This window comes from Microplitis demolitor, chromosome 7, assembly GCF_026212275.2.
Source record: "Microplitis demolitor isolate Queensland-Clemson2020A chromosome 7, iyMicDemo2.1a, whole genome shotgun sequence".
NCBI classification, from domain to species: Eukaryota; Metazoa; Arthropoda; class Insecta; order Hymenoptera; family Braconidae; genus Microplitis; species Microplitis demolitor.
In genome coordinates, this window is record NC_068551.1 from 1,609,740 (window position 1) to 1,630,544 (window position 20,805).

General features: G+C 34.6%; 2 protein-coding genes across 2 annotated transcripts; both read left to right on the forward strand.

Moving 5' to 3' along the window:
- The first annotated feature begins 12 nt into the window (after nucleotides 1-12).
- Nucleotides 13-12,342, forward strand: LOC103570946 (collagen alpha-2(IV) chain). The gene is made up of 21 exons (XM_008548862.3): nucleotides 13-912; nucleotides 1,284-1,323; nucleotides 3,720-3,861; nucleotides 3,935-4,410; nucleotides 4,480-4,614; nucleotides 4,686-4,793; nucleotides 4,872-5,093; nucleotides 5,208-5,396; nucleotides 5,472-5,588; nucleotides 5,657-5,821; nucleotides 5,905-6,207; nucleotides 6,286-6,868; nucleotides 6,947-7,501; nucleotides 7,582-8,343; nucleotides 8,440-8,901; nucleotides 8,978-9,379; nucleotides 9,469-9,648; nucleotides 9,723-10,094; nucleotides 10,380-10,551; nucleotides 10,636-10,750; nucleotides 11,355-12,342. Exons 1-21 carry the CDS (start codon nucleotides 893-895, stop codon nucleotides 11,610-11,612), a joined length of 5,778 nt encoding a protein of 1,925 aa, XP_008547084.1. The 5' UTR covers nucleotides 13-892; the 3' UTR covers nucleotides 11,613-12,342.
- A 2,442-nt stretch (nucleotides 12,343-14,784) lies between these two features.
- On the forward strand, nucleotides 14,785-18,977 carry LOC103570948 (tyrosine aminotransferase). Its single transcript, XM_008548863.2, has 11 exons — nucleotides 14,785-15,133; nucleotides 15,900-16,004; nucleotides 16,077-16,144; nucleotides 16,207-16,365; nucleotides 16,549-16,740; nucleotides 17,354-17,436; nucleotides 17,555-17,624; nucleotides 17,805-17,933; nucleotides 18,485-18,568; nucleotides 18,660-18,758; nucleotides 18,819-18,977. The coding sequence occupies exons 1-11, from the start codon at nucleotides 14,980-14,982 to the stop codon at nucleotides 18,975-18,977; spliced, it is 1,302 nt and encodes a 433-aa protein (XP_008547085.1). The 5' UTR covers nucleotides 14,785-14,979.
- Nucleotides 18,978-20,805: the final 1,828 nt, after the last annotated feature.

The following is a 20,805-nucleotide window of genomic DNA, read 5'->3' on the forward strand; positions in this document are numbered from 1 at the left end:
GGGTGCTGGTGCTTGTGCTTGTGCTGGTGCTCCAATCGCTTGAGTATAACCAGCATCAGTAGCTACCACTGTAGTAACTGGTGTCGAGTTTTAATTCGTCGCAGCGGTTTACGACGCACGGCATCAAGGCGCGCTGACACGCGGGTTAGTAAAACAACTTTATGGTTTGTAATACGTAGAGTGAGGAGTTTCGCCGCGGAAGAACCTGGAGGAAGACCAACTGCCGTGGGTGGTAGGAAGGAGGAAGAGGAAGAAAGATACTGGATACAGTTCGACACCGAGTACTGCTATTGGTACTGGTTCTGGTACGGCAACTGGCTGGTGCTGGTTCTGCTGCTGAAGGTTCTGCTGCTGCTGATACTGATATTAGTCTGGTGGTGTAGCGAACTGGGTTAGTCGTCGTCCGTTTAGTGTTGACTCCATTGTTACTGCGGGTTCTGTGCATAAAAAATACAATAAATGATATCGGGAGCGAGTTGAGCCGAGGGATCGCGGCATCGTCACAAGAGCTTGGGCCTCTCGTCGACTACTTCCATTCCTCGTTCTTAATCTGAATCGCGCGGAGGAATTCTAGCTGGCGTGGCGATACTACATCGGCTGCACCAGTGAATCGTGAACCAACAAGAATACTACGACCGACCGACCGCCTCCACCTTCCTTCCCCGAACGAGACAACACGTTCATTCAGAGCCCTCCCTGGATGGGACGGCGGTTTGTACACGACTACGGTCCCGGCCGCGATCTATTTTGTGTGTCTCTTCTTGCGTTACTTCTTTTCTTATTCGCGTTTCTTTTATCGACAGCCACGAGGTTTTGATCGTCCACCCTTGGAGTTAATAACTTGTGTGCCGGGCTGGAAGGATCTCCCTAGACTCAGGGAGGTAGCCCAGACATGACCCGGCTGGCACTGCGGTGAGTTTTTTTTTTTTTATTTAAGTTTTACTCGTGTCCAAGAATTTTCTGTTTTATTTTAACAGGAGCGAATTTTTAAAATTTGAATTTACAGTCTTGTAAAAATGATTTTTAGTTTTAAAAAATTTTCGCTTCTTCTATTTGTTTTATTTCGGGGATTAAATTCTGCGAACGCTAGATCATAAATCTCGGATCGAATCTTTTTATTTTCGCGACGGTACTTTTGAGCGCCGACGGAAGATTGAGAAGAGAGAAAAAGTTACCTGATTATCATCAATACTTTTTTTTTTTAATCATTTGCATTTTGATCCTGCGTAAAAAAATAAAACTGCAAATAATGAATTTTAAAATTTTAAATATTATTTTTACAGATTCGTCGCAACCGCGGTCTGCCTTTCTGTCATCGCAGGGGTACGTAATATATACAAATTAAAACATAAACAAATTCTAATTTAAAAATTCTAAATCGCTAATATTAACAGAAACTCCTACAATAACATTTTACAAAAAATATATATACATATATATATTTATATTTATATATATATTTAATTTAAGTTGATAAAAGAACACCCGCAGTTTATTTCTTAAAAATTTTTCTCTTAAATCTTATTTTTACCCAATGGTTTAAAGATCTTGATTATTTTCGTACGCTCGTAATTCCTCGGCTCGCTTTCCATTCGACGGGTACTCCCCCTCGGCATCGGAAATTAACACGCATGCAGAATTAGAATTTTGTTTTTTTTTTTCAACTAATTTCCGAGTTCAAACAAATGGAAAAAATTTAATTCCTTAAGAAGCATTTAATGGCACGCATTTAATTTAAACACCGTAAATTAAATCCTACCGAAAATTTTTATGGAATTTGAATATTATATTTAAGCAAAAAAAAAAAATATATAAGAAAATATGATTGAACGGTATTTAACTTAATACCCTGTAATTATAGGCCCCGTAATATTCAGTCACGTGCAGAACTTGGATTTATTTTCTGTGCACGTGTACAGGTTTATATTCTCATACCTGTTTAGTTGCCTACATATCATATAATATATATGTGTATATGTATATATTAAATCCACGAGCACATTGATTTTATAAAATGAATTTAAATAAAAATTCATTTTTAATTTATTAAATTTTTTTATCCTGAAGACAGTAGACATTTTTTTTTTTGAACAAATCAATTAAAAAAAAAAAAACTAAAAATATGCACTTGTAGAAAATTAAAAAACCTACAAGTGCAATTTTTCAAAATAATTTTTTTTATAATTTATCATTTTACCAAAAATTCAAAAGTTTTTTTTACGATCTGAAGTTAGCCGTCGCCTATTAATTTTTTGATTTTTTATTAATGCACTAAATGATTAAAAAAAAAAATATTTGGAAAAATTGCACTTATAGTTTTTTGAATTTTCTACATGTGCATATTTTTTTTTTTTTTTTTTTTGTAATAAATTTGGCTAAAAAAAAATCTAAAAATTGTTAATTGTCTACTGACAGGATCACTTCTTTTGTTGGCATAATCGCGTTAAAAAAAATGCCTCTAATTATTATTTTAGTGGTCAGCTACTTAACTGTCATGCGTTTAGTTTATCTGAGACAATATAACAAGTGACATTGCTGACACAACGCGTAAGTGTCTGGTTAAATCATGTAGGATGTCTGCGTAGGTTAAACTTGCCAAAGGTTCCATAAATATTCTCTGCAAAAAAAAAAAAAAAAAAAAAAAAAAAAAAAAAAATTAACATAATTTACTGATTTTCTATTTGATCTTGGCCACTTTTATTTATTCTGTTTCACTTTCTACGGAAAAGAGAGTGAAAATTTTTTTATTTTACTAAATAGACTAACGTGGGATTTTGTATCGCTAAAGACTTTACACTTCACCCACACATGTCAGTATATAAATATGCGTACATATAAATATATATATATATATATATATATATATATATATACATACAATTAATGTTAGATTTTTTTTCATCAACATGATAAGAGTGAGTCAGTATTAAAAATAGCGGAAATAATTTTTTTAATGTCGATTTCATTTCTTCAGATGTAAAATTTTTTTTTAATTTAAAAAATATTTTATTAATTAAAAAAAAAAAAAATAAGATTAATTATGGCAATACTGAGGGCGTTAAATAAGTCGCGTTTATTTGTAAGTCGATTACGTAATTTATGATATTTTCATTCTATACATATACATATATATGTTGGGATGGTAGGCGACAAAAAAAGTTGATAATAAAAAAAGATGATACTTGAACCGACAAAAGATATGTGGTATCAAAAATCCGAGAATTGGGTTGACTATAGAATAAAAAAATTAAAATAATTTGAATGGATGCGTTACAGTTAAATATGTAAATTTAAAACATTTAAATGAAAAGAAAAAAATATATATGTTAAAACAATTAGATGAAATAAAATAGTATAGATTTATGAATTGATTGTACGAGTGTGTGCCAGTAATAAGAGTGGCAATAAAGATGCTAGATAATAAAACACACATTTATGCTCTAGATTTTCTTCTTCATCATCATCATCATCTCATTTGCCCCTTACGTCACTTAAAAGCTATTGCATTACGCAAGGTCTCGACCTTACACTCGGTCATATCGTGTAATCGTCGCTAACCAGTTGAGGGAACGAGAAAGATTTTGTTTAAAGAATCGTCTTCTTTGTTTCAATTATTCATATTTTTTTTTTATTTTACTGCGATGTAAAAAATTCATTTTTTTTTACTCTTTGATTTTTTATAAATTAATTATAATTAATAGGGCAATTTAAAATTTTAGGAACAATACAATGAAACATGGACACGTGGAGGGAGATTTGGTTACAGACCACAGTATACACGAGGTGATATATCAGCAGCGGACTCTGATAGAAATAATTCACAGGACGCTAGGGTTCCGCCTTACTGGAATCAAGATGGAGGTTCATAAATTTATATTTATTTATTTATCACTTTTTTTACTGCTGGTTAAATAAATAAATTTAATTTGTGCAGACAATTATGGAGATCAAACGGATGATGAGTTGAGGAGAGATTCTTATGGTGGTCGACTTGATGATCCCTATGGGAATCGAAGAGATGACCGGAGAGATGATTGGAGAGACGGTGATCGTAGAGACGGTGATCGTAGAGACGATCGGAGAGAAGGTGATCCTAGAGAAGGTCGAAGAGATAATGATCCTTACGACTATCGAGGCAATGATCGTTATGAGAACAGAGGTGATAATCGTTATAATAATAGAGCTGATGGTCGCGCTTACAATAGGAGTGATGATGGCTATGAAGAACGGACAATTCAGGATCCTTATAATAACTTGGGTACCCAGATAGAGGTTCAGAACCCATCGGGTTATCCATCGGGTTATCCATCGAGTTATGCTGAGGTACCGATCCCGGGTGCGGAAAGATCCAAGAATTGCACTGGCAGCGGCTGCTGCACTCCTAAATGTTTTGCTGAAAAAGGCTCGAGGGTAAATCCTGTTTTTCTTCTTTCTTTTCTTTTTGGTGATGAATTTATTTAATGAAAAAAAATTAATTAGGGACCACCGGGAATTCTGGGGCCTCAAGGACCGAAAGGACAACGAGGTTTTCCGGGTACTGAAGGTTTGTTGGGACCTAAGGGTGACAAAGGAGATCCAGGCCCACAGGGACCGCGAGGTCCTAAAGGAGACAGAGTAATTTCATTGAGATTAATTTTTAAAATTGTTTATTTGGGTTATTAGAAGGCGTATTTGTGTATTTTTAGGGAAAAATGGGTATGCCTGGATTTCCGGGTATCGATGGTATTCCTGGAGTCCAGGGACCACCGGGTTCTCCTGGTTTGCCTGGAAAAGATGGATGTAATGGAACTGATGTAAGTTTTCATTTTTGTTGATGACTTTATTTTAAATTTTGGTTTTTTTATTGATTGAGATTAAATTAAAATTATCAGGGTGCACCTGGACGTCATGGTGTCCCTGGAGAACCAGGACCTCGAGGTATTCGAGGTTTTCCAGGTCCAAAAGGAGACAAAGGTCAGCCGGCATTTGCGGGAAACTTTCCTAAGGGTGACAAAGGAGAGCCTGGTCTTGATGGAGTAAGAGGGCCGCCTGGAGCACCTGGGCCTCAGGGTGAACGAGGCCCTATTGGTCCCAAAGGAGAACGTGGTCCTTATGTAGGTATATTTGAATTTTTTAATCGGAATGAGATGTGAATAAAGAATTTTTTTATAAAAGTAAATTAGAAATTTTTTGATTGGGTAAACTAATTTTGTTTTTTTGAATTTTAGGGTCCACTGGGTCCTCAAGGGTTGAAGGGAGAAAAAGGTAACATGGGTCTTGGATTTGAGGGCTTGAAAGGAGACAAAGGTCAGAAAGGAGAGATCGGACCGCCGGGTGTCACTGCGCCTTTGGTTCCTTTCGAAGGAGTTGAACATACGGTTGGACCTGTTGGAGATCCAGGACCTAAAGGAAACAAAGTGAGTAGGAAAATATTTTTTGTAAAATTATTTGATTATTGACAATACTGTTATTGATAATGGATGTTTTTGTAGGGAGAACCGGGAGTCGATGGACCTAAAGGAGAACCAGGACTTATGGGAGATGCTGGTTTTCCTGGAGCCTCTGGTGGTAAAGGAGAGAAAGGTCTTCCAGGAGCACCTGGTATTCGAGTAAGTTGATTAGACTTTGCTATCATTTGTCAGTTGGTAAGTTTTGTTGATGAGATTTTTTTACTCAGGGAAGAGATGGATTTTCTGGACCCCCGGGACCTCCAGGTCGTAAAGGAGATCGTGGTCTTGATGGATTAGATGGACTTCCAGGTCGTGCTGGACAGAAAGGAGAACCTGGAAAAGATGGACCCGAAGGAATGACTGGTCTGAGAGGGCCTCCTGGACCCCCGGGTGTAAGTGATTTGATATTGATAATTTTTTTATTGAGTGCTGGGAAGAGAAGTGCCTTGAGTAATTTAATGGATGGATTTAATAGGGTGGTAAAGGACAACCTGGACCACCAGGAGAAAAAGGACCGAGAGGATTCCCAGGGCCTGTAGGTCCACGAGGTTCTGATGGATACCCGGGTGAAACTGGGCCACGTGGACCTATTGGTTTTCCTGGAGGTCCTGGACAACCTGGAACTCCAGGTCCTGAAGGAGCACCTGGTGAAAAAGGTAGCAAAGGTGAACCTGGACTCACTGGATTCCCGGGTGAAGTTGGACCCAGAGGATTTGATGGGCCACCAGGACCTGCTGGACCACGAGGTCCTCAAGGAGACAAAGGATTCTCTATTATTGTAAATTTTTTATTATTTGCTATTCAAAATTATCTTACAGAGACGGCAGAGTAATTTTTTGTTGACTTGAAAAATTAGGGACCGAAAGGTATGGATGGAACTTCGGGAATTGATGGAGAAAAAGGACAAAAGGGTGAACGTGGATATGCTGGTGTTCGTGGGCGACCTGGAGATTCGTTAGATGGTATTCCGGGATCACCAGGTGCTCCTGGATTACGTGGAGAACCTGGTGCTTCTGGAAGAGATGGTCTGCCTGGAATACCTGGTGAACCTGGTGAGAAAGGAGATATCGGTGGTAGATGTCAAGATTGTTTGCCTGGAGTACGAGGAGAAAAAGGAGATCGGGGTAATGATGGAACTCCTGGACAACCGGGACCTCGAGGACCTTCTGGAGAAAGAGGTTTTCCTGGAGAAGCTGGATTTGATGGTTTACCTGGTCCAATTGGTCCACCTGGTCCCTCTGGTAAAGATGGATTACCTGGAAATCCTGGACCTCAAGGTCAACCTGGAGCTCCGGCATTTGTTACGGAGAGCATGTTGAAGTTTGATAAAGGTGATAAAGGAGTTCGTGGTGAACCTGGAAGACCTGGTCCACCTGGACCTATCGGAATGCCGGGAGAGAAAGGTCGAGTTGGATTAGAAGGATTCCCAGGGTTAAAAGGTAAAAATTATTTCAAAAAGAAATTCACAGGTTTGTTTACAGTCAGACATTAAATGTTTTTTTTTTTGTTGATAATAGGAGAGGCTGGTGACCGTGGGTTCCCCGGACAAGATGGTGCTGCTGGTAGACCTGGAATTCCTGGCGCAAAAGGTGAAAAAGGTATAAGCGTGAAAGGAGAGCCTGGAGAACCAGGAAGACCTGGCGCTAGAGGACAAAAGGGAGATCCAGGTCTCTATGGACCTAAAGGTGAACCTGGTCAATGTGGCCCAGTAAATCTTGAAGAAGGAGTCAAAGGAGACAGAGGTTATCCCGGAGATAAAGGAGAGCCTGGTCCACCTGGTCGCGATGGATTACCTGGAGACAAAGGTTTACAAGGAATCTCAGGACCCCCAGGTCCACCAGGTCCTATTGGTGCCCCAGGTCCTGTTGGTCCCAGAGGATTGCCAGGTCCACGAGGTGACAAAGGAGACACTGGACCCATGGGATTCCCGGGTGAAGCTGGTCGCGATGGTCCACGTGGTTTCCCTGGTTTACCTGCTGCTAAAGGAGACAAAGGAGAAATGGGACTTTCGCTCAAGGGTAGTCAGGGATTGACTGGACCACCTGGAGAAAAAGGAGATCGTGGATTCCCAGGTTTGCTGATTTTTTATATTATTTTATTAATTCTAGAGGATTAGTGGGCGAAATTATTATAAAATTTTTCTGATTTTTAGGTTTGCCTGGAAAAGAAGGACCGAGAGGTTATCCAGGTCTTGCTGGTTTTACTGGAGAAAAAGGTGACGTTGGAGTACCTGGAATTAATGGGTTACCTGGAGCACCGGGTGAAAAAGGAGATACTGGACCAATTGGCCCACCTGGGCCCCCTGGTGTTCCTGGAGCTCCTGGTATGGATGGTAACAAAGGAGAACCAGGGTTACCTGGTGAAGCTGGGCGTGTTGGATTACCTGGATTCCCTGGTGAAAAAGGTGACAGAGGTGAACCTGGAATCGATGGACCAAAAGGATATCCTGGAAGAAGAGGTTTACCTGGAGTTGCAGGGCAACCTGGACTTGAAGGAGCACCAGGACCGAAAGGAGAACGAGGAGAAACTGGACCTTCTGGTTTCCCTGGTTTACCAGGATTGGAAGGAAAGCCTGGACGCATGGGTCCACCTGGACCTAAAGGTGATCATGGTTTTGATGGAGCTCCGGGATTGCCTGGTCCTATGGGATTAGAAGGAATCAAAGGTGACAGAGGATTCCCGGGTACCCCAGGAAGAAAAGGTGAACCTGGTAAAACATCTGCTAAGGGACAAAAAGGTGAACCCGGAATGCCAGGAGTTCGTGGAGCTCCAGGACCTGCTGGAAGAGATGGTCTTGATGGTGAAAAAGGAGAAGCTGGTAGACCTGGACTTGCTCGTGATGGATTACCCGGACTTAAGGGAGAACCTGGAATACCTGGTCTCGATGGATTACCTGGGCCTCAAGGACAAAAAGGTATTAGTATAAATATTAATATAAAAAAAATACAACAAAAGTAAAAAATATTAATTTAAATTCTGATAAAAAATTAATTATTTAATTATTTGAAAGGTGACACTGGAGTTGCTGGATTCCCTGGCCAAAAGGGAGATGCCGGATACCCTGGGCCTGTTGGAGAACCAGGTCGTCCAGGTCTTGATGGACTTCCAGGTCAACCAGGTGATGTTGGTCCAGCTGGTCCCCCTGGTTTCCCAGGTCTTGATGGTGATACTGGTATGCCTGGAAGACCTGGATTGGATGGACCTAAAGGAGAACGAGGACCTCAAGGTATTGAAGGACTTCCAGGAGTTTCTGGACCCGCAGGAGAGAAGGGAGACCGCGGTCCCCCAGGATTGACTGTTAACATCAAAGGAGAGAAAGGAGAACCTGGAAGACCGGGTGTTGATGGACCCGAAGGTGAAAAGGGTGATATCGGATACAATGGACAACCTGGTTTCGATGGTGAAAAGGGAGACAGAGGTCCACCTGGTCTCCTAGGCAACCCCGGACCACCTGGAGCTCCTGGACCTAAAGGTAAATATTTTTCTTTACCTCAAGTGAAAGCACATCTTGTGTTTTTTGATCTTCTAATTGTTTAATTGTTTTAAAGGTGACCAAGGAATGATGGGTAGCCCTGGATTCCCAGGAGCAACAGTGAAAGGAGAAAAAGGTCTGCCTGGTATGTTGGGTAAACATGGTCGCGATGGATTCCCTGGGACACCTGGTGAAAAAGGAGAACCCGGATTCCCAGGATTGCCAGGTCACAAAGGAGACGCTGGACCTTGGGGACCAGTAGGTCAACAAGGAGAAAAAGGAGATGCTGGTCTCATGGGCCCAGAAGGTCCCCCCGGAAGACCTGGAGAACCTGGACTCGAAGGAATGCCTGGTATTCCTGGAGAAAGAGGACTCAAAGGAGATCAAGGTCCACCTGGATTATTTGGTGCGCCAGGACAGAAAGGAGATCGCGGTCTCTCTGGTCCTCCTGGTCTTGATGGTATTCCTGGAGAAAAAGGTATTTAATTAATTCACTCTTGGATTTGCATTCCGTTTGACGCTTCAAAAAAACTAACATTGTTCGTTATATTTAAATTTTGAACAAAGGTGACCGCGGCTTCGACGGCATTCCCGGTGAACCTGGTGAACAGGGCGAAAAAGGAGACCGAGGATTCCCAGGTGCACCTGGATTCGCAGGAGCAATGGGACTTATGGGTGAAAAAGGTGACCAAGGTGATGACTGTCTCGAGCCTCCAATGGGACCAAAAGGCGATCGCGGTTACCCAGGTAAATATTTATCACTCCAAAATCCAACTCAACAATAATTTCCTCACCAACTTAACACCACAAAAATTATTTAGGTTCCCCTGGAATACCCGGAGCTCCAGGAGAAAAAGGAATGGCCGGACCTCCAGGTTTCCCTGGAATCCCCGGAGCCAAAGGAGCCCAAGGATTCATGGGAGCTCCTGGACCTGCTGGTCGTCCAGGGTTAGAAGGTCCTATTGGGCCCCCAGGTCTTCCAGGGTTATCGGGACCCAGTGGACAACCAGGACCCAAAGGAGAACCCGGTGCGCCATGTGAACAAGCTGCTGACTATCTAACAGGAATTCTACTAGTCCGACACAGCCAAAGCCAAGTAGTTCCGAGCTGCGAGCCCGGTCACATAAAACTCTGGGAAGGATACAGTCTTCTCTACACAGATGGCGATGAAAGAGCGCACTCTCAAGATCTAGGTACTTGTCACCACTAAATAATTATCAATCACAATTATTTTCCTTCATTGCATGATCTCAGTACTTCTAAATTTGATTGACGTCATCAAATGTCCTTGATAGCCAGTTGATTACATGACTATCACTATCAAAAATAAGTTTCTTATACCCGTCAATATTGCTTACATATATATATACTCATATATATTAACAAGATTTTTAAAAAAACTTTTAAAATAAATTAATATAAATTTTAAACCAATAAAACTTGTCCTATAAATATTAATCTGCTTGCTCGAAAAACAGGTTATGCCGGCTCGTGCGTACGGAAATTCTCCACGATGCCTTTCCTCTTCTGCGACGTTAACAACGTATGTCACTATGCCAGTCGTAACGACCGTTCCTATTGGCTGTCCACCAACAGTCCGATACCGATGATGCCCGTCGAAGAATCGTCTATCGAGGAATACATTTCTAGGTACAATCATACAAAAAAATACTAATTACCTGAAAACAAATCCAGCAAACGAAATAAATATCATTTAAAATAATTTGAATTTAGGTGCGTGGTCTGCGAAGTTCCCGCTAATGTTCTAGCAGTTCACAGCCAGTCGCTGAGTATTCCTGAGTGTCCATCAGGATGGAATGGAATATGGATCGGTTACAGTTTTGTCATGGTAAAATATTTGGATATTAATCATTTTTATTGATTAGGGCACTTGTATTTTGGAAAATGTAAAAAATTGCGGAGTGAACGCGGTATTAAATCCGGAGTCAATTCGGAGTATGATTTTTTACTTTTTACATTTCGAACCGGAGTTTACTTTAATATTGAAACTTCAGTTCGGAGTAAAATTAACTCCGAAGGGGAGTTTACTTCAATATTAAAACTCTGGTTTGGAGTCAAATTAACTCCTAAAGTAAGACTTTAATATTGAAATTCTCGCCCAGAGTAAAATTAACTTTCAAAGGGAGTTTACTTTAGTATGAAAACTCCAGTTTGGAGTAAAATTAACTTCGAATGAGAGTTTGATTTCATTTTGAAACTTCAGTTCGGAGTAAAATTAACTCCGTATCGGAGTAAATGCGAATTTAAATAAAAATCAGATCAATCCGAAATCACATCACTGGAAAAAACAAATTCTCTATTTACTCCGTACGGGATTTTTTTTTTTAACTCCGGAACTCTGAGTGACGGGGGAAATTTGAATTTAAATAAAATTTTTAATCACTCCAAAATAGGATTTAATTATTGTATTAATTGTAAAAAATTTTGATTAGCACACGGGAGCTGGATCACAAGGTGGCGGTCAGTCATTATCGAGTCCAGGCTCGTGTCTTGAAGATTTCCGCGCGACACCTTTCATTGAATGCAACGGCGCCAAAGGACACTGCCACTACTATGCTAATGAGTTCAGTTTTTGGATGGCGACTATCGAAGACAGACAACAATTCCAAAAGCCTGAGAAACAGACCCTCAAGGCTGGTAATCTTAGGTCCCGAATCAGTCGCTGCCAAGTTTGTATAAAGAATACGTAATTTGTAAACTATTTGATAAATGGATTTATATTAAAGAATAATAATAATGATAATAATAATAATTATGATAATTAATAAATATTAAATATTAAATATTGAATAACTAATAGCATTTTTTGACGGCGCAAGAAGGACTTGATTGGTTTTTTTGGTTTTTAAAATTATACATAAAAAAAAACATTTTTTTACCGCAATTTTAATAATAAATTTAACTGAAGAAGCTTATCAAGTTCACCGGGTTCTCAATTTTAGTTTTTTTTATCTATTGTACTCTTTTTAGTCCTTCTTGAATGAATTATAGTCAGGATCCGTCAATTCATTTCGCCCTTTTTCCTTTTCCTTAACTTTTTATCATTTTTTTTTTTTTTTTTCCTTTCTACTCCTCAATTTTCCATCTACATTATCATTGAATTATAAAAACTAAGTGGCTAGTATATTACTTAGCATGTAAATTAATATATATTTAAATGAAATTATTTGTACACGTAAGTTTTATTGTCCAACAAAAAAAGTTTTAAATAAATTTGTTAATTAACTAAACTACCATGAACACTGCCCGTATTTACATATGTCGGCGCACTTTATTTTATTATATATATATTATATTATATTATATATTGTATATTAATATAAATAAATTGTTATAGCTTGATAATTATGCGTGAAGCCAAATATTTAAAATCATAAGTATTTTGCTACATAATCAATAAAAATGATATTGTGAAAATAATTCTGAGGATTTATTGTCTTTTCTTATTTTTCCCGCTGTATTTTTCATTCATTTCCATAACGACTGCATTTAATTTTAATTATAATCTTAAGGACAAATATTTTTTTTTTAATTGGGATTTAAAAAAATAAATTACGACGAAGTTGAAGAAAATTAATTTTGAAAATTTAAATATTAATTTTTAAAATAAAATTCAAAAGACGGGACTGATTTTGAAAATATAGCAATTTTTTAAAAATTAAAAAAAAATTGTCGCTTTATAGATAGAGAGAGTAGACAATTGTACGTTTAATATGAAATTTCAAAAAATGATATGATACTGAAGTTAACTGATGACTGATAATTTTTGAACCTTTTTACAAACGATAAATTATAAAAAAAAAATATTTTAAAAAATTGCACCTATAGATTTTTCAATTCTCTGAATGTGCATTTTTGTAGTTTTTTTTTTTTGCAATTCATTTGATGAAAAAAAATTGCAAATTAAAAAAAAAGTTTGCACAGAAAAAAATTTTTTCTTATCTCAAAAAAAATTTTTTTTTTCAATTGGTAACTCAAAAATTTCTCAGGTGAATAAATATTTTTTACATCAAAAAATCTTTTTTTGTACGAGTGTGAATGTAGCAGGCATGAAAAATTTAAAATTATAAATAAGTAGGGTAAATAATTTTTAAAAAAATATTTGAAAAAAATGCACTTATCAATTTAAAATTTTTTTAAATGCGCATTTTTTTTAAATTCAATTTTATTAATCATTTACTTTTTTATTAATAATTTTAAATTTGTCTGTCTGCTACATTCACACATTTATTTTATAAATTAGCAATTCTTACTAATTTTTTGTTTGAACCCACGAATTACTCAAACAATTTTCATCAAAATCTAGAGTCAAGAATCTGCATAATTATTCTCAAAAAAAAAAAAAAAGTGTTAGTATGTTAAACCGACGATTTACTTTAGCGGTGATCCAGTCGAGGGAAATGTAAATATCAGAGTTAGATTTGAAATAAGTACAAATCAAACAACAATTTACTGCTACATACTATTTGAAATGAAATTTAAATTTGTTCAGATGCAATAAATTAAGTCATCATCTTACAACAAACTACTAATTGTAGTAAATATCCTCCACGTGTTTTGAAACATCTGCATGCATGATTGCAAATGTTTTTAAACTTTTAATCGTGAATTGTAAGCAAGGATACACCTTCTTTCTCTCTAATTAAATTTTTCTCTCTCACCTCGTCCAATGCTTTGGCGTAAGTATCAATAAATCCAGCCTCTATAATATTTTTTTACATTTTTTTTCCGTCAACAAACATTTTACGATAAAAAACAATTTTCAAATAAATTATTTATGCAGAATTCAAATAAATCACTGATTCAATCCACCAGAGTTTTTAAAAATCAAAGCTAATTTCAATCAACAATTTTTTTTTTTAATTTTAAATTTAAAAAAATCAAATATTTAAACTGACTATAACTTGATAAATATTTCTTTTTAATCAACCGCGAATATTTTTCCAGCAAACCTCCAAATTGTCAATCAGACTGAATTTAATTAATGCGAGGTCAATCAACTCTTTAAATATCAATTATATAAAAATTAATTAATTCCATTTTAAGAAAAAAAAAATAATAAAAAAATATTGACGTAAAAAAAAAAATTTCCTAGCATAAATCTCATAGATGCATAATTAATAATTAATAATTATGCTAATTATGTTTTTTTCATATGATTAATCCATTCACTTGTTTATATTTTTAATAGTTAATAATATTTACTTATTTATATATTTATTTACTTATTTATCAATAGACATATTGAAGTCTTGTGATAAAAAATTTAAATTAATATTAACATAGAACTCTCTGGAAATTCAGGAAAGACTGTTCTCGATGGAGGTTTTGCATCGGCTCCCACCATATATATATATATACATATGTTTTAATATGTCAAGCCCCCAGTGATACCGCGCATAATCTGGTAAAACAACATTCCATAGATTTAAATATTTTAAAAATCGTCAAGAAAATTGCCAATAATTACAATGCCAATAAAAAAAAATAAAAAGTCTCCAAAAATTTTTCCTCAATTTTTGTTGCAATTAAACGTCGAAAGGAAGCTACACCCGAGAAAAATGAATATTTGATTTTTGTAAATAAATAAATAATAAGTCATACTGCTGTGACGAGGACATTTATTTAAATGGGAGAATCTGGTTATATATTTAATACTTTTATAAATATACAAATACGTAGTAGAGTTGTACCTGTCTTGATAGTGTTATTTTATTTAAATAAATTATCGAAAGAAGGTGTGGAAACTGACCGACCAATAAGATTTCTCGATCAATCCGTCCTCTAACAAGTTCCTGAGCATTTCAAGTGTCCGCTCATCCTGGAGAACTTTAGTAATCGAAAAACTTGCCAACTGTTCGCTCTTTTTAATTAATTATCAGAATAAATAAATATATATATACATATATATATGTATAAGTTGATGGGTATTTTGAATAAGACGGATTACGTAAGAGGGAAAAATTGGGCAGGACAATTGCGGACGGAAATATTGGCCGTATTAATATAAATTTATTGGTTGTATTTTATTTGGGAAAATAAAAGAGCAATTTTTCTATGACAATGTCGAATACCGTCAGTACATCTCGTGAACGATGGGATGTTCGTGCTTCAGACATTGCGAGGCGTACTCACAATCCTATCAGGGCTATTGTAGAAAATATTGTGGTCGAGCCAAACCCAAATAAAAAGCTCATAGCACTTTCTATTGGTGAGTTTTACCCTTATAAATTCAATTCTTGTCCGTTCAATCCTATATTATCATCCGAGAGATTTCTTCGGCTCCTCATTCTCATTCTCCATTTTTTTTTTTTTTTTTTTTTTTTTTTTTTTTTACGTGAGTTAAATAACGAAAAGAAATTTTTATATTATAATAATTGACCTTTTATCGTATGTTTTATTCATTTTTTTATATTTATAAACACATGACTACTTTTGTAGATTTCTTTTCGATGAATTTTAAAAAGTATTTGGTTTAAATAAAAAAAATTTCATTCGTAACAGTTCTAAATTTTGAAAGATCAGTTTTATAAAAAATTTTCGGTAAGAAAAATCCGATTGGTTTCAAAGATTTTTTTGAAATTTTTTTTGACCTCGTTATAAGGCTATTAGTTTCTCTCTCAAGCTATCGTGATATTTAGTTTGGAAAAAAAGACAAAATGATAGTCTTATAACGAGGTCCGGCTGTATATTTTTATTTTGAATAAAAATTTTTTAAATTATATTTGACATTTAATTTTTTTTTCTGCAAAAAATAAAATTTTTTTGACACAAATTTTTATTTTTCTTCTCGTTCCCGCGTTTGTAAATTTTTACCAAAAAATGTAATTTGAAATAGTGACTAAAAAATTTGCGGATTAAATCTGGAGTGAATACAAATTTAAATAAAATCTAGATCACTCTGAATTCTCTCCCAATTTTTTGCCGTGCATAAATAATTAATATATATGTATATATACTTGTTTGTGAATTATCAGGTGATCCAACGACATTTGGTAATTTGAAACCTCCAAAAGAAGTAATTGAAGCCATACAACAAAGTGTCGGTTCATATGAATACAATGGATATGCACCGAGTACTGGTAATTAATCTCAATTATTCGTACATTCATATATTTATATGAGAACTAAAGGAATAACAAAAAATATTTCAGGCCATCAGAAAGCGCGCGAAGCTGTTGCCGAATACTGTTCGACTGAAAATCTCAAAGTGGATGCTAAAGTAATTAATTTAAATAAAATGAAATAATAAGATTTTTGTACTAATCATTATAAATTTTTAAGGACGTGATATTGTGTAGTGGGTGTTCATGTGCCTTAGATTTGTGCATAACGGTATTAGCTAAAGAAGGCCAGAATATTTTGATACCCAGACCTGGATTTTCTCTGTACCGCACTCTCGCAGTAGGACTCGGTGTGACTGTCAGAGCTTACAATCTTTTGGTACGTATGTGCATTTCAAATTTAAATTTATAAATTCTATTTGCTTACTACTCATGTGTGGGTGGATATATTTATATATAGAGTGAAATAGAATAGAATGTGTGTACGTAGAACACGAAATCCGAAAAGCGATTACGTGCACTTGAACTATTGGAATAAAATTGAATTTTATTTTATTTTCAGCCGGATCTAGGTTGGGAAATAGATCTCGATCATCTCGGATCGTTGATCGACGAGAGAACCGCCGCAATCATTGTAAATAATCCTTCTAATCCTTGTGGTTCTGTCTACAGTCGTCATCACCTGTTGGATATCATCGATGTCGCTGCTAAATATCATGTTCCTGTTATTGCTGACGAAATCTACGAGCACATGGTACTCAAAATTTTATTTTGTGTTTTTTGATTTTTTTTTTGTCCAAAAATTTTATTTCTCTTCATACCGACGCGGATTAAAAAAAGTTATTAAATTTTTATCAGATTTACGTTGTGAGAATTTTTATTTTTTTTTTTATAATGAAAAAAAAAAAATTATTTAGACGAGAGAGATCGGGATTTTTTATTTTATTTTTTAAATATTGAGAGATTTTTTTTAAAATATTTTTTTCGCTGCTGATTAAATAAAAATATAAAATAAGTAATTAATTAAAAAGTATTGATTCCGATAGGTCACTAAACTAGAATAAATGATGAGATAAAAATAAATTATATTAAATATCTAGAGCATTTAGGGGAGGGTCAGACAAATAGGGGACGTGAAGAAATAATGTACGTTTTTATACAGTACAGTAAATCTTAAGCGTTTTCCTTATGCACAATGAAAAAAAAATAAATTTTAAATTGTCACGAATAAAATTTTAATTTTCCACTAAATTGGGTCCTTGAACTGTAAAAATTTTTTTTTCGTTCAGTAAATTAAAATTTAATAGTATTTTAAAAATTTGAATTTTCCCGCCATAATTATTTAAATTTAAAAAAATAATTTTAAGGTTTTTCCTGGACGGACATTTTATCCACTGGCCTCTCTATCAACAGAAGTTCCAATTTTGTCATGCAGCGGTTTAGCCAAAAGGTATTTTCTAATTACAATTGACAACAACAACAACAATTAATTAATTAATTAACGGAATTTAAAAACGTAATTAAATGAATTCGATGTGAGATTTAATTAAATGATTTATGTGTAATAGGTTTCTCGTGCCTGGATGGCGAATGGGATGGGTAATAATTCACGACCGACAAAATATATTCAATAATGAGGTAACAGCGGCATTAATATTTAAATTATAAATATTAAATAAAATAAAATATCTATTAGAGTTAATTAATTGAACTTAGCAACGCGTTTATAAAACTTTTAATATTTATCATACATAAATTTATTAAATATTTCCACCGTCTAAATTCCCATGTTATTTTTTTTTAATTATATTCTGATAGATACGCCAGGGTTTGCAAAGTCTAAGCCAAAGAATAATTGGTAGCAGTACAATAATTCAAGGAGCATTACCAGGAATACTTAAAAATACGCCTCAACGATTTTTCGACGACGTTACCAAGCTTCTGTATGTAAGTAAAAAAAAAAAAAAAAGAAAAAATTCAAGTAAAATGAAATGAAATATAAGTAAAGGCAAAAATCAACGAAAAAATATTTTAGAAAAATAATAAAAAAAAAGGAGATCCTTAAAAAGGAAATACGGTTTTGGTTTTAGTTTTTAGAATATGGGTCTCTACGCTTATTCTCAAACGGTTTGTCTTTTTGCTGGTCACACATGTGCGTCACATGTATTTCTCAACTTAAATATTAATAGCATCCCTTGGTTTCCTCTCGTTCCTGTTTGTATATATAGATATATATGTATACATATATATATATGTCGGTCTTTCTTTTTGTATACTCTATTTATGGTACCAATAAGCCTGTCCGTTTTGCTATGCCTGACGATTGTCAAACTAAACATGCACTGCAAAATGTATTCACATATAAATGAATGGCTTTACACGTGACTGCTGTGTTCTCTATTTTCTGTACGCATTTCCATGCATAAATATAAATACATATACATATATATATAACAATAAATAATATTAATTTGATAACCCATTTATATGTTATTCAGAATCACTCGATAACGACGTTCAATCTTATTAAAGAGATTCCTGGACTGAAGCCAATTATGCCTGACGGGGCCATGTACATGATGGTAAAATATATTTCAATAATTAATTGTCAATTAAAATTATTTATTTATTATACTGTGGAATAATTAATTTGTTAAATATAATTATCCTCAGGTGCATATCGATTTGGAATCCTTTCCCGAATTTAATACCGAAGTTGATTTCGTCGAGCGGCTTTTGATGGAAGAGTCTGTTTTCTGTCTACCCGGAGGCGTAAGCAAATTCATTTTAATTATTTTATCTGAGCTATAAAATAATATAATTTTTTTTTAGTGCTTTGACTTGCCGTCTTACATAAGACTGGTAATAACAGTGCCGGTGGAAATGCAAGAGGAAGCTTGCAAGAGAATCCGAGACTTTTGTCATCGGCACCACTGCAAAACGCAAAATTTAATAAAAAATTCTATTGAAGGCGTTGAGATACCTTATTAATTATTATTATTATTATTATTATTATTATTATTATTATTATTATTATTATTATTATTATTATTATTGTTATATATATATATTTTTTTTTTTAATAAATTTTATGTGAATAAAATAAATATTTAAAATAAAAAACGGCCATTTCCTCGTTACCAAGAGATCTCTTGTCTTTTATTCCTATTGTATTATTTTAATCAACAATTGTACGACAGACAGTCTATTGCATGATGACCCGGTCACTACCTCATATACTTATGTCTGCATATGTACATATATAGATATATAGATAGAGATGTATACGTAAATGTATGTAGACAATATTAGAGTACACTCGGTAATTTTAGTAAAGGGTATAGATATATGCAAGAGTGGCTTGTTATCGCATACCAATGCCCTTTGTACGATCTATGATACATATACTGTAGGTAGCAGTAATGTTCTTGCATTTATCGTTGCAGTTACATATGCAGATCACGAGGATATGAATGTATGCTTTATTAATATTTGATGCTTGTTACTTGCATCTAACTACTGTTTGAATTTATCTAATAGTATCCGAGTTTTGTTTACTCATAAAATATATGTATGTGTATTTTCAAAAATTTGTGGATTTAATTTAAAATTTTTGAAAATTTTTTTGGAGTCAAATTCACTGGGAATATTTTGATATTAAAACCGCGAATTGGAGAAATTCGAATTTAAATGAAATTCGTGATCGCTTCGAATTTGCCGCCAATTTTTTACGGTCTACTTTGTTTTAATAATAATATAAAGTTCAGCAAAGTGTGTAAATAAAAGTTTTATGGAAAATAAAAAATATTAAAGAAAAACAAATATTTGTTTCGTCAATAAAATAAAAATATAAAAATTTTTTACGAATAAAGTTTACGCATTTCGGATCGTGTTTCCGTTGCCGGAAGTTTATCATCGCTTGGATGAACGTAACTTTTTTTTTTTAACTTCCGGATATGTAATTACCGTGCGTATTATTAAATTAAAAATTAAAATTATGTTTCCCGTAAACAAAAAAAAATTCAAATTTTTTCTCAAAATTTCTTATTTTTTTTTATCTTCAAATTTACTTGCATACTTTTTCCCGCCGATTAAATTGCAGTAAAAAAAAATAAAAAAAATTCCAAATTATCGTTAAATATTTTTAAAAAAATTTATTGCTGATGTCAATTCAAAATGTTGTAAAATGACTTTTCAGCCTTACACAGGAAGTAAAACAATGGTGTCTGTATGGTGGGTCGTTCCATACAGGAAAACCGGATATCAATAGTACAGACCACAAAGAAAAGAAACAAAAAAATTTTTTTTAAAATAAATATATACAGCCGAGAAAAAATAAAACAAAAGCCAAAGATGGTATTCATCTTTAGTTTGCAAAAAAACATTTTTAAAAAATCGAAAGTATCACGTGTGCAATATAATAGTAATTTTATTTATGGCAAAGTAACCGTGATGCATATTGATGCATACTTCGGCAATCCGTCAGCCGCTACTGTTGTTTGCTCACTCTTACGTGGTCTCGCACGTGCCCTGATGCCTGGTAATATCGTGTTTATATAATATGAGTATGTATGTATGGATATATGTATATATTTATGTATATAGAGTACATAGTGAAGCAAAAGACCGTGTGGAAGTTTAGTTTAGCAGGTGTGGAAGGTGTAGTAGCATGTATATGACGGCTGATGTGGGTTGTATACGACACCTGGTTAAAAAACGATATAATTCACTACTACAGTCTCTAGTACAGTAAACTGTGCAACTAAAAAGATGATTGTGGTTTTTTTTTAATTTACAAAACAACTAACTTTATGGAAAA